Source organism: Hemibagrus wyckioides, linkage group LG07, assembly GCF_019097595.1.
Source record: "Hemibagrus wyckioides isolate EC202008001 linkage group LG07, SWU_Hwy_1.0, whole genome shotgun sequence".
In the NCBI taxonomy this organism is placed as follows: Eukaryota; Metazoa; Chordata; class Actinopteri; order Siluriformes; family Bagridae; genus Hemibagrus; species Hemibagrus wyckioides.
The window spans coordinates 13,570,110-13,584,472 of NC_080716.1; the positions used below are offsets into that span (position 1 = coordinate 13,570,110).

Genomic DNA, 14,363 nt, shown 5'->3' on the forward strand with positions numbered 1-14,363 from the left:
GAAATTGCAGGAAATTCTTTTGCCAGGGAAGAGAAACTTCAAATGATAGCTATATAGTTTACCAAATCATTCAAATCTTTACTAAAGCCAGTGGTAAACTAACATGTTTAAAATCAAATAGATACCGTATGTACAGCATTTTACATTTTACCAATTACATTTACATACACTATTTGGATATATGACCATCACAGCCACGTTACAGAACTGTATAGAATGACTTTGTGCAGTAGCGTTACAATTCCCCTTCACTGGAACTAACGGGCAACAAGGCCTGACCTCAATAATGTTCTTGTGGCTGAATAGGCAAACCCCCATAGCCACGATTCAAAATCTAGTGGACAGCCAAGAAGAAGAATTATTATAACTGCAAAAGGAGATGCATCTGGAACAGGATGTTCAATAAAGCACATATGATGGTCAGGTGTCCACAAACTTTTGGTCACATTTGTTTAATGTTGTGTAAGCATGTGGTAGAAATGAGAAAATGTATTTATGTCAATTTATTCCTGGAAATTTCCTGGAAGTCTAGTGTGGAATTTTATTGGTAAAAATCAAATTGATTACATTTTGGTGGTGACAGCTGTATGAGTTCACAAAGAGAGAGAAAGACACAGATAGTACTAATAGTGCACTGGACTTCTGGTCTCTAGACATTTTCTGTATTGACTTGGACTTGTCTCAGTGTTGCACACTGACCTCACTAAACACTATCTAGGTCTCAACTGAGAACATGTCTGAATAAAGTTCATACTGTCTTTTCTGTTTACATACATAATGTTTTACAAAAAGTAACTCTTTGATGTAGGAAACAGTTTAATCATTGGTGCAATGCATGAATGAAGTCAATTATCTGTAGTCGTGGTCTTAAAAGGGGTTTGATATTTTCTGATAGTTTCAATCTCGGTATCACTTTTATTTGGACTGTTATCTTGACATAGCCTCAACTCCATTAATACACAGTTTTGATTCAATATTTACTTATTCTGGCCTTGGACATGGCAGTAGTGGTCATGAATCCAGCCCTAAGTGGAGGACTTTAGCAAAATGAATAAGTTTAGGATGTCAATACCTCAATCTCTACAAGAACCCCTAAGCTAGGGTTTAAAAATCGATGAAGGACAAATCCCATTTCATTTTCATCCTGAAATTGGCAATCAGGATCGGAGTGTCTCAGTTTTCTCATCACATGTAGTAATGACGAGTAATTAGTCATAAAAGCTCAGCTGTAGAGGTGATGAGTGCTTCTTACAGTTAAAGTTATAGCCGTAGTTTGGTTGTGCCTCTTTGGTGCCTGGTTGTTTAAACTACGTCAGCTTGGCTCTAATGATTAATCCAAGCAGAACATGAGAATTTGTAGCTGCAGACATTCTCAATAGTTCAGAGGCAAGCGAGGCACTATGGTTACTGGCAGATGATTGGAATAAGATTTGACTTCAAGACTGTGAGGCGCTACATGGAAACTGTGTCACTGGCCTAACCCTTATATTCATTAAATGCTTTCTTGCAATCCAATTAGCGTTTACTCGTACAATGTTTTGACCAAAATGCATTTTTCCACCTCTGAGATCTCGGCAAATTTCATACCCAATTAAATATTTATACACGTCAAATGTTTTATTACCATTTCAAACTATGAAAATAAATCTTTTTTTTTTTTTGTAAATTATTATCATAGTATAAAGAAAGAAAGAGTTTAACACATTTTCCCACAGCCCTTTTGCTAGTTAAAGTCAATTTATGAGTGACATTTCATTGTGAATAACTGTCTCAAACAACATGCTTTACCTCATCTGTCACACACAAGCCACAGCAGCTATAGCAGACATCAAGTTTCCACCCAAGCAAGATGAAATAGTTCTTAGTTACTCTGTCCCTTGCATCCTATCAAGCAGTTGGACATGTTCTCACAACTCTAAAACCCCGCTTTTATTGTTTATTCTTTTACACTTGACTTCGTGTTACAGTGTTACTTTGTTAGCCAGATTCTGTGCTTTTTCCTTGAATTTATAAACCCAAATCTTGGCAACTTCTGAATGGACATGTTAACAGACCTGCATCCACCATGAGAGCTTCACAACTCACTACTGACAAACCTATATGGAAAACATCAGACATAATTTCCAAATCATGGCAGAGTGCATTTTAACTGTATAAGCTAGACAAGGATGCAGTGCATCAATGTCCTTAGTCAGTGGTGAATCACACTTAAAATGTCTGTTCTAATCAATTCAGTACATCATGGCACTCTTTTATCCAAGAACAAGGCCATTAGGTGACAAACATGGAAAACATGCATGCACTACACTGTTCAAGAAGACTTTCTGCCTTCTCTTTTACCACAGAGATGGTGATTTGTATAGTATTTAAATGATTTAGACACAACTTGTCTTTACCCATCAATTTTCAAACGCTGCTCAAAGGGTGTGCTATAATTCTAATGTTCGGGGCTGTGCAGTAAGAACAATATGATGAATGTCAGGAGGATTTTTCCGCTTTTCCAGATGAAAGAGTACAGTAGGAATTCTGCATGTCAGTCAAGAAAATGTGTAAGGCATTTTATTTTCCATGATAACTGCTTCCTTATTCATACCCACCCCCTTCATTTAAGCTTTTTTACTGCAGCAAGGTAGATGAGATCAAAGCTTTTTTCAGGCAACAAAGTTTTATTGTAGCCCAATTTCTTTTTTGGATCACTTTCCATGCATGGAAATGGTCCTGCATCTGTTTCCTACAACGCCTTTTTTAACTTGGCTGCTGTGCGCACTACCACTTTGACTAAGAATGTCCATAATGGTTAAAAAAAATAGTTGTACTCCAATGTGCAATAAATTGGTGGAGACATACTGGGTACGTTTCTGTTCCACAGTCTATAAGGATCTCCACCCCCTTAATGTAGTGTGAAGAACATACACACCCTCCGTGACTATATTATATGAGGTTTAAACTTGTTTCTTTTTTTTTCTGATGGCAGCAATACAATGTGTTGTACATTTTGGTATCGTGTGATTTTAGAATAAGGCCAACTGTCAAATATGCTTTGTGAATGGCTTTGACTGGCAAAGAGCACAATGGCATGGAACGAGTATACAAGAGTAATTGTGCTAATCTAATGCCAAGGGGTTCTACTTCAAGTTGGCAACATCCCAACATGGCCCTCAGAGGGGCATTATCTAAGGCAAGTATATATAATATAGCTTGGATCAACAGTATGTCTTTACCCACTGCTGATCTGGAGTCAAAATTATTACCTTTTCACTGACTCATATGGTTTTTTGTGTTCAATGCTCAGTCATATACACTTTAGGCCAAAGGTATATAAGCAGGCAAATGATTTTTAAAGTTTCTAAAATAATTCAACAGTTAAGGAATATTTCCAACAGAACAGAACATTAGACATGTAGCGTAAACAATAATTTTTTCCTAAAATACTTTATCTCCAATTTGGAAGTTATTTTTCCATATTAAACCTATTATATTAGAAAAGCTAGTACAGTCTTTGCTGAAAAGTTACATAATCATTTGTTTTGGAGCATCAGAATGTCAGTATCTGGTGAACAGGCATTCAATAAAAGTTTAAATGCAAAAACAAATTAGGAAGAAATGACTTGTACACTACTGCTGCAGACATTTCGCAGACCCTGTTGTTCAAACTTTAGCCTGATGCACTGAGTAGCAGAAACCTATGGCAACTTATGAATACCATATGAAGGATTAAGTTGCATAGACATGTCCTTGTGCAGGCTTACCTTCTCACCAACATCGCCTTTTGGCCCCTCTTCTCCCATGTCACCCTATAAAAAAAAGGCAAAAAGCAATATAAGAAACATGAGAATATATGTTCATAAAAATACATGAAATTATAATCATAAAAAAAAATTAATAAGGTCTGCCATTTAGCCTGCTTAAGTTTTAGAGCATTATCATTATTGCATGGCAGCAGGGACAGCATTTAGCTTCCAGATGTTAGATGAAAAGCAAATTTTTGAGTCATATTGCCGAACTACTGGCAGAATATTTTGATCCTTATTGTTCAGCCTGAAGGACTGGCATTTATTTAACAGGCGGATGGCACAGCAATCTACTTGGTCAGAGGGTTTATGGGTTTATGCAGTTCTTTAAGAAAGGTTCATTGTTTTCGCTCTTTTATCATAGATTCACTTAATTTAATTTGTATTAATTTGGATACTGACTTAAACTGTTTAATAAAACAGGTATCGATGATAGATGAAGAAGTTAGTATGCATGTGCTGACTATATTTATATTTGCCTGCTATGTTTTTGTTTAAGTACGTCTTTAATAGCAAAAAGGGGGGAGAGAGAGAGAGAGAGAGATAGAGAGAGAGAGAGGTATATTCATACTTTATACTGAAAGACCCATCCTGCTGCTTATGACTAATTTTACAGCACATTAGATGATTCATAAAATCCCTTTCAACCTTTAGTCTTCTCAGGCATTATCTGCTGAAAATGAAGTCATTAATCTGACACGTAAGAGAGCATTAGATTTTTGCATCTTCAGCATCAACATGCTGTGAACAAAGACTGAATTCAGAAACAATATAATTGGTTGCTTCTGAGAATAAAGGGCAAGGTTTAATTTTCAAAGTGCTAAAGGAGATTTTCTAAATGTCCTTTCTATAGTATATGCTGTTTATTCTTAATTTTCAGCCATCAACACAGCATGAGAAATAAACTCTTCAGCAGGTGGGTCATGTATAGTAGATCTAGACAATCTGAAAACAAACTACATGCTAAGAAATTTATCTTTAGAAACTTCAACTTGCTCTTTGTTCCATGATAAACTTGTACCGGATCTTGCACAGTTTATATCTTCTGTATTCTACATTTAATGGCATTTGTTAATCTATGTGTTGAACAAATTAAAGGAAAAGATCAACAGGTCATGTGCTGTTCGTTGAAGATTCATTTTTTAGTTTAGTTCATATTCTCTTTTATTTATTTATTTTTTTTGTGAAATTGTTTTGAGAGTTTATCTTGCATAATGAATGAATGTAAGAACATGGCTTTACCTTTTCGCCTTGCTCTCCTTTGTCACCCTAGTTGAAAAGAAAATCACACATGTTAAGAGTTCAAAGGTCAGACAGTGCAGAAGCCAGAAAAATTAAAGCATATTGCCTGTTTACATTATATCTATGATTAAGTTCACATTCAATTTAGAAATGAAGCTCATGTTACAGCTATTCCCTCCACAGATGACCTCAGGAGTAAATGATGACCAATTCCCCAAGCATCGTGCCTCACTTTAAAATAAACACTCACATGCAGATACAGAGGGCATGATATAGTGCACAGAGGCAAAGCAGGCAGGAATATTTGAAATGAGATGAAATGTGGACACAATTCATATGAAAATCACATAGTTTGGAATAGTGGCTGATAAAATTCATAATTCTTACACTTCCTTGCTACTATAATGATAGTGATTGGGAATCACATAGACATTTTGTCAGGTGATTTTTCAAATGAATGTCAACACAATTCTGGTGGTTTCATGTTAAAATTAAGAAATCTGAGATATGAAATGGATCCTGTGATTGGAGATTACACACATTATGTGCCACAAACCTTGGCACCAGGGATTCCATCTAATCCGGGAATACCCACCTCCCCCTACAAACAACAAAGCACAGAATGTGACCCATTTAATCCCTCCACACAGGGAACCATGATCTGTTGCACCTGAAGGGTATCAGGAGTCCATATGAAATAACCAAGTTTGTTGACATTACTTTTTTAGATGGCATGCAGATTTTGTTTCCATATTTTCATAGGCTGTAGAATTATATCTCTGAGTGCTATTATATAATAATTCTATCTGAATTATATCTCTGAGTACATTTTTTTACATGCTGCTAGTCTTTAACATCCTTAATAGTCCTGAAATGTATGAGTTCTGTAGCTGTGGATTTTGCTTAGAAATATATGCTGTCTGTCTAAAGACATTTACACACCTGTCGAAAATAAAACTTCAGACAACAGGGTATAGTAATGCTAATTTAAAATGCATCTAATGGATTGGTTTCTGGAGCTTTTTTTCTTCATGTGATGTGAACATCACAAATCTCTACAGCATGATGATTCAATGGTGGAACTAATTTACTTTATAATGAAACTTTACAGCACCAGAAATGCATTTCATGAGGCTTGGCACCCAGCAGACCGAATACAGGCACGGAATTTGCAAGTTTGCAATGTTTCCAAGTGACTCCTGTCAGAAAATGACCTTTCTCTCTTTCTCATGCACACCCAAACTTTTCTTTTCATATCTCTTTAAATGCTGCTGAAGATAACTGTACTAGTGTGTCTGTCAGATGTTCTCTGTATTTTTCTTTTGCTTACTTTAACGATACCATATGGGGATGATAATATTTCCTATATATCATTATATATCTAAGAGAAAACCTTGATATCGATACAGTAGTTCTATTTTAAAGCATTTTCCCCCCACATTTTTGTCATAAGATTAAAATTCTCATGTGAATAAATTTCAGCATGGAAGGAAAAGTGAGGAGCTAGGAACCAGGAACCAGGCAGCATATCTGAAGCAAAGAAAACCCAAGAAGGGAACTACTGAGACAACACCATGAACACTCCAAGATTTGACCTGTTTTAATAAGGATTATGAGTTGTTTTTATTCCTGATTGAGCTTTGAAAGCTCAAGATCAGCTTTATCAACACAGTGTTGAGTTTCACTATAATACTGAGCTGCTGTTACTTAATCTGGGTTAATCAGACAGTAAAGCTTAGTCTACTAGTTTCCTCCAACACTGAATGAGTTTGACAGAACATTCTTTCAACCTCAACTTCATGCTCTCCTCCAGCAACTTCTAAACTTGTTCTGTTTCCACAGCCTTCTGATTAATGAGTGTCATTTCTTTGACTTGTTCAAAGTTTTACCCCTTTTGTGAATTTTGCCAACATTGTGAATTATGAGACAGGTTTATAGTCTGTTGTCATTTCATGTGTATGATCCTGGTTTTTTTTGTCTTTCCAATTTCTCCTATTGTTATTGCGTTCTTTTTCCCTCAAATTTGATCCTCCTTTTGTTCTCTGGATTTCCGACTTTTTGCAGTATGTTTTAGATTATGTGTTCGGACCATGTTTTGAAACATTACCTCTGGATTGTGTTTGGACATTGTTCACTGATAAATGTATCTCCCTTTCTATTCAACCATTGTCCTGGCATTACAGAAAATCTCACCACAAATGGATGGGGAAGAAAATCCAGATCTACTGTATCTGCCATGGTGCAAAACAAATGACTGCACAAAATATAACAACAATTAAGCCATCTATGGTCCATTCTGGAGTACTTTGGCAACTCTGATCACTAACTTTAGCTCTCCTGACAAAAACAACACCTCTGGAAAATGGGCCTTAAGCTCTATGGGCACAAAGTAGGCTACTCATACCTCATAATGATCAATTTTACCCTCATTGAAGCCGTTTTTAACCCCTCAGGAGGTAGTTAACCTTGCTCAGGGAGTGTGTATTAAGGTAAAAGTTTCCCGAATACTCTCTGCACAAAGAGGATGGAGTGAGTCAGTTCATATTACCATTTTCTTTAAGGGTCCCAGTGGTATGGTACAAATACAGATTGCCAAAACAGATGACAAATTCTCCTTAAACACATTCACCAAGACAGGCATATATCTGGACTACATCTTGAAGACCCATCTCTCATCTCTTTCTGCAAAGAGTAAATTGGTACTCATCTCTCTGAGGAACATGAGCCTTTACAGTTAACCAGAACACATTTGACAAAAAACATTTGGGACATCTAAAGAAGTATCTATGTCTGTATTGTGGAGGGTGGGGGTCTCCCCTGACATAACTGTACATTGAACAATACAGAAATCCAGCTTCTGGCAACACACACATCCCCTGGGCTTACATTTACAGTGGTTAATTAGCAAAATTATCAGATGACCCTTATATTTACTGGTCTCAAAGGGATGTAACAATATGGTCACCATAGTGCCATGGAAACAGCCCCTCTTTTCCCATGTGGAACACATCACCCCACTTGAGTTGTGAATGTTAGTTTTTGCTCTTGTAAGCAAGATCATGGCCGCTGAACCGCTGTCATTGTAAGGTACATATAGTAAGCTGGGTTATATCAAATAGGGTTATATCCACACTCCCACTGCATCTGTAGTGTTTTTCTTTGTAGAAATGAATGATTGAAACCTATATCCCTGCACTGATTACCATGGTCTAATGCTGTTGCGGCTAAATATTACTTTCTTCTCAAACCACTTCTCCCACTCAGAAGCCTTACAGAAGTTAACAAATACAAGGGTTTTCTGTAGGTTAGATGTGGCTTTCCACTTGTATGTGAAGAGAATTAGCGGAAAATGATTTTTCCGACCACTTCTGGCTATTATGAATATTTAGCTATGCCATATGGCTTTGTTTATGCTCCTTCTGTGTTTCAAACATTTTTAAACAGGGAGATCATTTAGATAAGACCTATGCTCCTCTATCCTGCAGCAACCAACTGTTAAGGTGAACCTGCATATCACTAACTGAGAATCAGTGTACTGCACACACAGCACACCTACTCTATTAACATTATTGTATACATCCCTCCAAATGCCTCATGTACTTTCCCAGACACATAATTAAAATGTTCACAGTTCTCAGACCACATGGCCCAATGTGTCTATAGATGTTCTAACTGTTCTGCTATCCTCAGCAGGGAACACTTCCAAACCATCATGTAAACATGTTTTCCATATTTTCTAAATTCCTAAAAATATTAGTAGTAGCAGATCACTGTGCAGAATCTCCTAGAAGGGGAAAGTATTTATTTATTTATCTAACGGCACCCCTAGCATACTTTCACGACCCACTAGTATACATAATTCCTGCCATATGCTTAAAACCCTCTGTAGAGTTTATTCACATTCGCAAGAATCAATTCCAGTGTGTGTAGGCACCAATCTGTCTTTATTAACTGGACTTCTGCTGGACTGATATTTTGATTCCAGATGCTAAAATTACATAATTGACATGTGGCAAAAAGTTATGTGACATCTTACCTTCAATCCATCAATACCTGGAATGCCAGATGGCCCAATGGAACCCTATAAATGAAAATATGTCTGAGAAAATGTATACTGTAAATTTATGTTGGTTGAAATTTTTTAATTAACTAAAATAGTCAAGCCATCTATGTTCATATCTGTTTAATGAATACTATCCACTAGATAAGCTGTCAGGTAAGAAGCAGGACCTCAGTGAAGTGCAAGATTTCTCTCTTTTGTTAGATTCAGTAGTGCTAGCCACAAAAACTTTGATTCTCATATTGACTATTGAGTGTGTTTGTTAAGATTGCCAGACCAAATATCTTGTGTATTGAGGGCGGAAAAAGACACCTGGCATAGAAATCTGACAAGAAACAGAACTCTGCTATGGATTCTGCTGCTCTTGAGTTCCTAGACGTGGCCTGTAGATATTAAACCAATGATATATAACATGTTTACAGCAAGATTTAAGACTCTTTATGCATTCACTCTTTTTAACTAGTCTTTATATTTCCTTTTCATCAAGTTTTGTATACTGTCATTGCAAGGTTAGGCCATAGTTTTTCAAATATTTTAATGATTGGAACAATTGGAACAAAGGCAGTATTTACCGCTAGTATAAACCTTCACACAAAGCTGAAAAATATGCTCAAGACAACCTGGTGAGGAGCCTACAATGTATCTGCCTTTCAGACTAAAATGAATGCATCTTTGTATGTCGTGTTAAATCAACCTTGCATGAAGTGATGCAGTACCCAGTTTCCATGATTTATGACTCAATGGAATAAAAACAGCAGTAAGGCTTGAAAAGTATTACTTAAACTGTACCTTGAGTCCTGGAGGGCCCTCTGGTCCCTGAAAAAAGAAAAAGACAAAAAAAGGAGTATGATATAATATAATTTCCTGTGCCAGCACAATCCTTTGAGATTGCTTGCCCTGCCCAAGCAAGGCTTATAAGTAATTAATGCAAGCTACTCAAGCCCTGGATGAAGAAATAAAAAAAAAACTAACCAAAGGCCTGTCTCATTTTGAGGTGCTTTTATATTGTCCTTTGATTCTATTTCCTGTAGAATTTCTGAAAATCTAATTTTTTTTCCTTTGATCTAGAACACTGGAGTTTTGCATGTTTGTGGATACTAATAAATTGTACAATGTTAGTAGCAACTAAATGGCTTCATTGCTCCTCTGGGCCCAAGACAGGCTGAATGTCCAGATTAATGTATATCCACAAGAATATCCTATGGGTGATTAGCACAATGGTGAGTGACAAATGCTGAGTGACTTCAAACACTATGAAATATATTAGAAAAACAGCATGATAAGGTTCCGGGGACAGTGGTTCAGGTATGGTGGTATGATACCTATAGAAAATCGTTTTGGACTAATTAATATTATTACACGTATTTCATCTAAGTCAAGCTGACATACTTCTTTGAGCATGGTTTTGCAGTGCTGAAGATGCCATTGCTGTGCATATATTGTAGACAGTCTTTGCCAAATGCTGGGGTTCCCAGGTGCAAATACCATTAGAATGGAGTGCTTAGAACTGTTGACCTTGTAGAGGAAAATAGCGTTAAGAGAGTCATACTTTTGCTTCTGATTAGATTGACCCTACAGTTAACATAGGGCACTGGACTTCATCACTTCATGAGCAGGTTCCAGAAGATCTCTCTGATCCTGCTCCTGTCAACCAGCAGAAGGCTAGTGCATGGCATAAAACAAGAACACCGCTATCTCTTTGACAGATCTCTGCTTGTGCAAGCTAACTGAAAGTTGGCCCAGTATTTAACCACTGTGATGAATCATGGTGTGTATTGAGGACAAGTTCAAGCCATATTGGATGTATCAAGTTCAGAACTCCCTCTGTTCCCTTGAGTGATGAATTTCATAGTAAATATCACATTAGGAGTCCAAGCTCAGATATTGTCCATATGTCTGCAGACAATATCTGTGGTCTTTCGCGTCAGACATTACATCTTGCCTACCCAATTTTCCAAACTAAACAGAACTAAACCAAAGGTTTGTCTCAGCCCTGTACTCAGTACTGAAAGAAAGCAAATAATAGGTTATTAGGCATCAATTCAATTGATAAATGATTCTTTTCCTGTTCTCTCCATTTTATCCTGTCTCTGTTTGGCAATTTAACAAAATGAGAATACTTCCCCCAGTAATAGGAAATAGACACTAAAAGCCACTAACAAACCTCTTTTTATTGTCTGTAATACAGACTAATCCAGTAAAAACAAACCCTTCTACTTTAGTCTGAATCAAATGCATTTGATTTTCTGAACAAGAAACAGCCAGATACAAGAAACCTTAATACCTGTTAACTATTGCTAGGTTATATTTGTGCAAATGCATCATATACACTATATATTGTACGTATACCTACGAAAGCCAGTGATTTGGACTTACACTTTCATAGGAATACTTGTATCTTTACCCATTTATACAATTATCCAATCAGCCAATAATGTAGCATCAACAAAAAATCAGGCAAATACTGTATGAGCTTCAGTTAATCTTCTCATCAAATATCACAATGGGGAAAAATATGGCTTTGACTGTGTCTTGATTGTTGATGCCTGACAGGCTGGTTTTGGTGTTTTCAATACTGCTGGGTATCTCCTGTCTTGTTATTTTTAACTGCCCAATTTGTGTAGCCTCACATTCCTGTTCTTGACTGACAGCAATGGAATCTGATATGGGCTTCTGGTGTTGTATCCCATGTGACTCAAGGTTCAACAGGTTGTGTTTTCTGAGATGCATCTCACCATAGTTATGAAGAGGGAGTACTTCTTGTCAGCTCAAACCAGTCTGACCTTCCTCGTCTGACCTTTCTCAACACAGAACTGATGCTCACTGGATGTTTTTTGTTTTTTACACCATTCTATGTATATTCTAGAGACCGTGCATGAAAATCTAAGGACATCAGCAGTGTCTGAATTATTCAAACCAGCATATCTGTCAACAACCATGTCAATGTCAAAGTCACTTAAATCCCATTTTGATGTTAACTTAAGCTCTTGGCCTGAATCTACATGACTGTATGCACTGCTGTGCTGCTACATGATTATATAAGTATACACATCTCTCTCTCTCTCTCTCTCTCTCTCTGTTAGAGTATATCAGAAAGCTAGGCTTAATCCTATGAATGAATCTAGTTATAACTGCCAATATTTTAATTTTTGAGAGATTTTAATCTTTGACACTGATTACGTATATACAGTAAAACATCAGATATAGTCATTCACAGTCACAGTATAAGACTTATAGTGGATAGTATTAAATAGCAAACTAATATAACTAATAACTATTATAAGATCATTAGACAAATTAGTATTAGATTAGTATTAGATTATTAGGTCTTTTAGGTCTCAAAATAGTAGTTGGGTTTCATATAATAATTGAGGTTCCCTTACAGTAAATTAGTGTCAAACTAATTAGTGTTTTCATTTGCTAAGTGATTAAATGCATTAGCATTATTATTTACTAATCCATACAAATAAAGGTTGTATAAATTTTCCTTAACTTTCTAAACATTTTCATCAGCAGCCCCATTCTGCAAAAGACAATATAGTGTGCTATCACAATATAAGATCTTCCATCATGATCCTGCACAGGTAATGCTCTTTCAGCACACCACAGTGTTGTACATCTCACTGATTGCAAACCACCTTTGGAAATCAGAGAGTCTCTTCATTCTATTTTTCTACTCTTCTGTACTCTATGAGAACTTAATAAGCAACACCAAATGCCCTGGATATTTTTGGAAGACCATGGAATTTTCTCCAAACACAACTTGTTGACACTGGGCCCTGGCGAGATGCATTGCATTGGTATGTCTTCATATTCTTTGCTGAAACCTATTCCCTTAAGCATTGTTTACTACCGCAAAAAATGATTACAATAACTTGATTGTAAAATTGCTTGATTGTTTGCTTTGTTCACCAGATGGCTATTGTTGAATGCTGAATGAGTTTATAAACTGTCATAAAGATACAGAAGCCAAAATACTAAGGAAACCTAAGATTCTATTGAATTCTCTTTCTGGTTCAAGATGCAGAGTACTGTGTGCTAGACTTCATTTAATAAAAGTTAAGCACAACTTTGTATTCCTTATTAAATGAAAAATAATTTAATCATAATAAATTATCATAAATCCATGACCCAGTGTACTGTAATGAATGTTCATCTTCTCTCCCTCATCTCCTCTTTTAAACATGCTGCCCACAGTGTTTCACTTTATGCCCTTTGTACTTGTCAGTGGATACTTGGTATAACTGACATATCTTATGAAATCACTGTGAGGAAACTTTCTTTAAAACCTTAAGTTTGTTCATCTTAGAATTCAGTACTCAGTTGTTGTTAATTAGAAAAGCTTGGCCCTTATAACAAGCTCCATGCATGAAAAAAACAGCCATTTTTTTATTTTTTTGAATGGCACCATGACACACTGCCGTTCCAACTTAAACTGTTTCTAATAAAACAGTCTTTAAACCTCAGTAATATTTTGCTGTACTTTAGGATATTGCAAATGTGATGCAATCTTTAAGCAATTCTTTTCTCATTAATTACTGTTGGACACCAAAATCTTATTAAGATTGGTTTTACTGTGTTAGATTCAGCTGCATGGTTTTGGCTACCAAAGAGCAAGTTACCAATAAGATGTGCAATTTTCTAGCCAATGACACTGATCTGATGAGTCTAGCTATTAAACAGCATCTCCAATGAATTTCATTATCTACACCTGCATGTGCTGGCTTCTGGTGTGGCTAGAAAACTGTGAAGTGTGTGTGGGGCTTATTGATTATTGATTTCAATATATAGCTTTGTGCTAGTCTTTCTGAAAGAACATTGATAATTATACCTTGTAAACATATTTGTGTGAGTTTTAGGTCATAAGGAGTTCAAATCTGTCACTAATGTTCAAATAAAGTGTCAAATAAATAAATAAACAAACGTAAATGTATTAATTAACTCTAGGAATCTGTGTAATAAACTGTGTGATTGGTCAATAATTAATGCTTTTCTTTTCAAAGCATGTCCTATTTGAGGGTTATGTCAAATTATAGGCGTTCAAGAAGGTAGTAATGAGGTTAGTAATGCCATTCACAATTAGTATTAGTAACAAAAGTAATGTTTCTGATTGAATAAAATTATGTCACTCAGTATGAAAGATGCACTGGAAAAGTTGCTTACCGCAGGGCCCAGCTCTCCTGGAGTTCCTGGGTCACCCTGTGATAGAGACAAAAAAAACCCAAAAACATAATCTTTCATTCTAACAGGGATTAATGTTTTATAATACA

At 36.2% G+C, this 14,363-nt stretch overlaps 1 protein-coding gene across 7 annotated transcripts in view; it reads right to left on the bottom strand.

Moving 5' to 3' along the window:
* The window catches only part of LOC131355714 (collagen alpha-1(XXV) chain), a 145,873-nt gene that overhangs the window by 23,348 nt on the left and 108,162 nt on the right, over positions 1-14,363 (bottom strand). For 6 of the 7 annotated variants that reach the window (XR_009204903.1, XR_009204902.1, XR_009204905.1 and 3 more), the window contains 6 exons: positions 14,257-14,292; positions 9,883-9,909; positions 9,070-9,114; positions 5,590-5,634; positions 5,034-5,060; positions 3,750-3,794 (listed from right to left, as the gene is read on the bottom strand). Coding sequence is in view for 3 of the 7 variants with exons in the window: in XM_058394148.1 (XP_058250131.1) it covers positions 3,750-3,794; positions 5,034-5,060; positions 5,590-5,634; positions 9,070-9,114; positions 9,883-9,909; positions 14,257-14,292 (225 nt within the window). In the remaining 4 variants the exon portion in view is untranslated. The remainder of the gene's footprint in view (positions 1-3,749; positions 3,795-5,033; positions 5,061-5,589; positions 5,635-9,069; positions 9,115-9,882; positions 9,910-14,256; positions 14,293-14,363) is intronic. The other variant, XR_009204904.1, reaches the window with a different exon arrangement.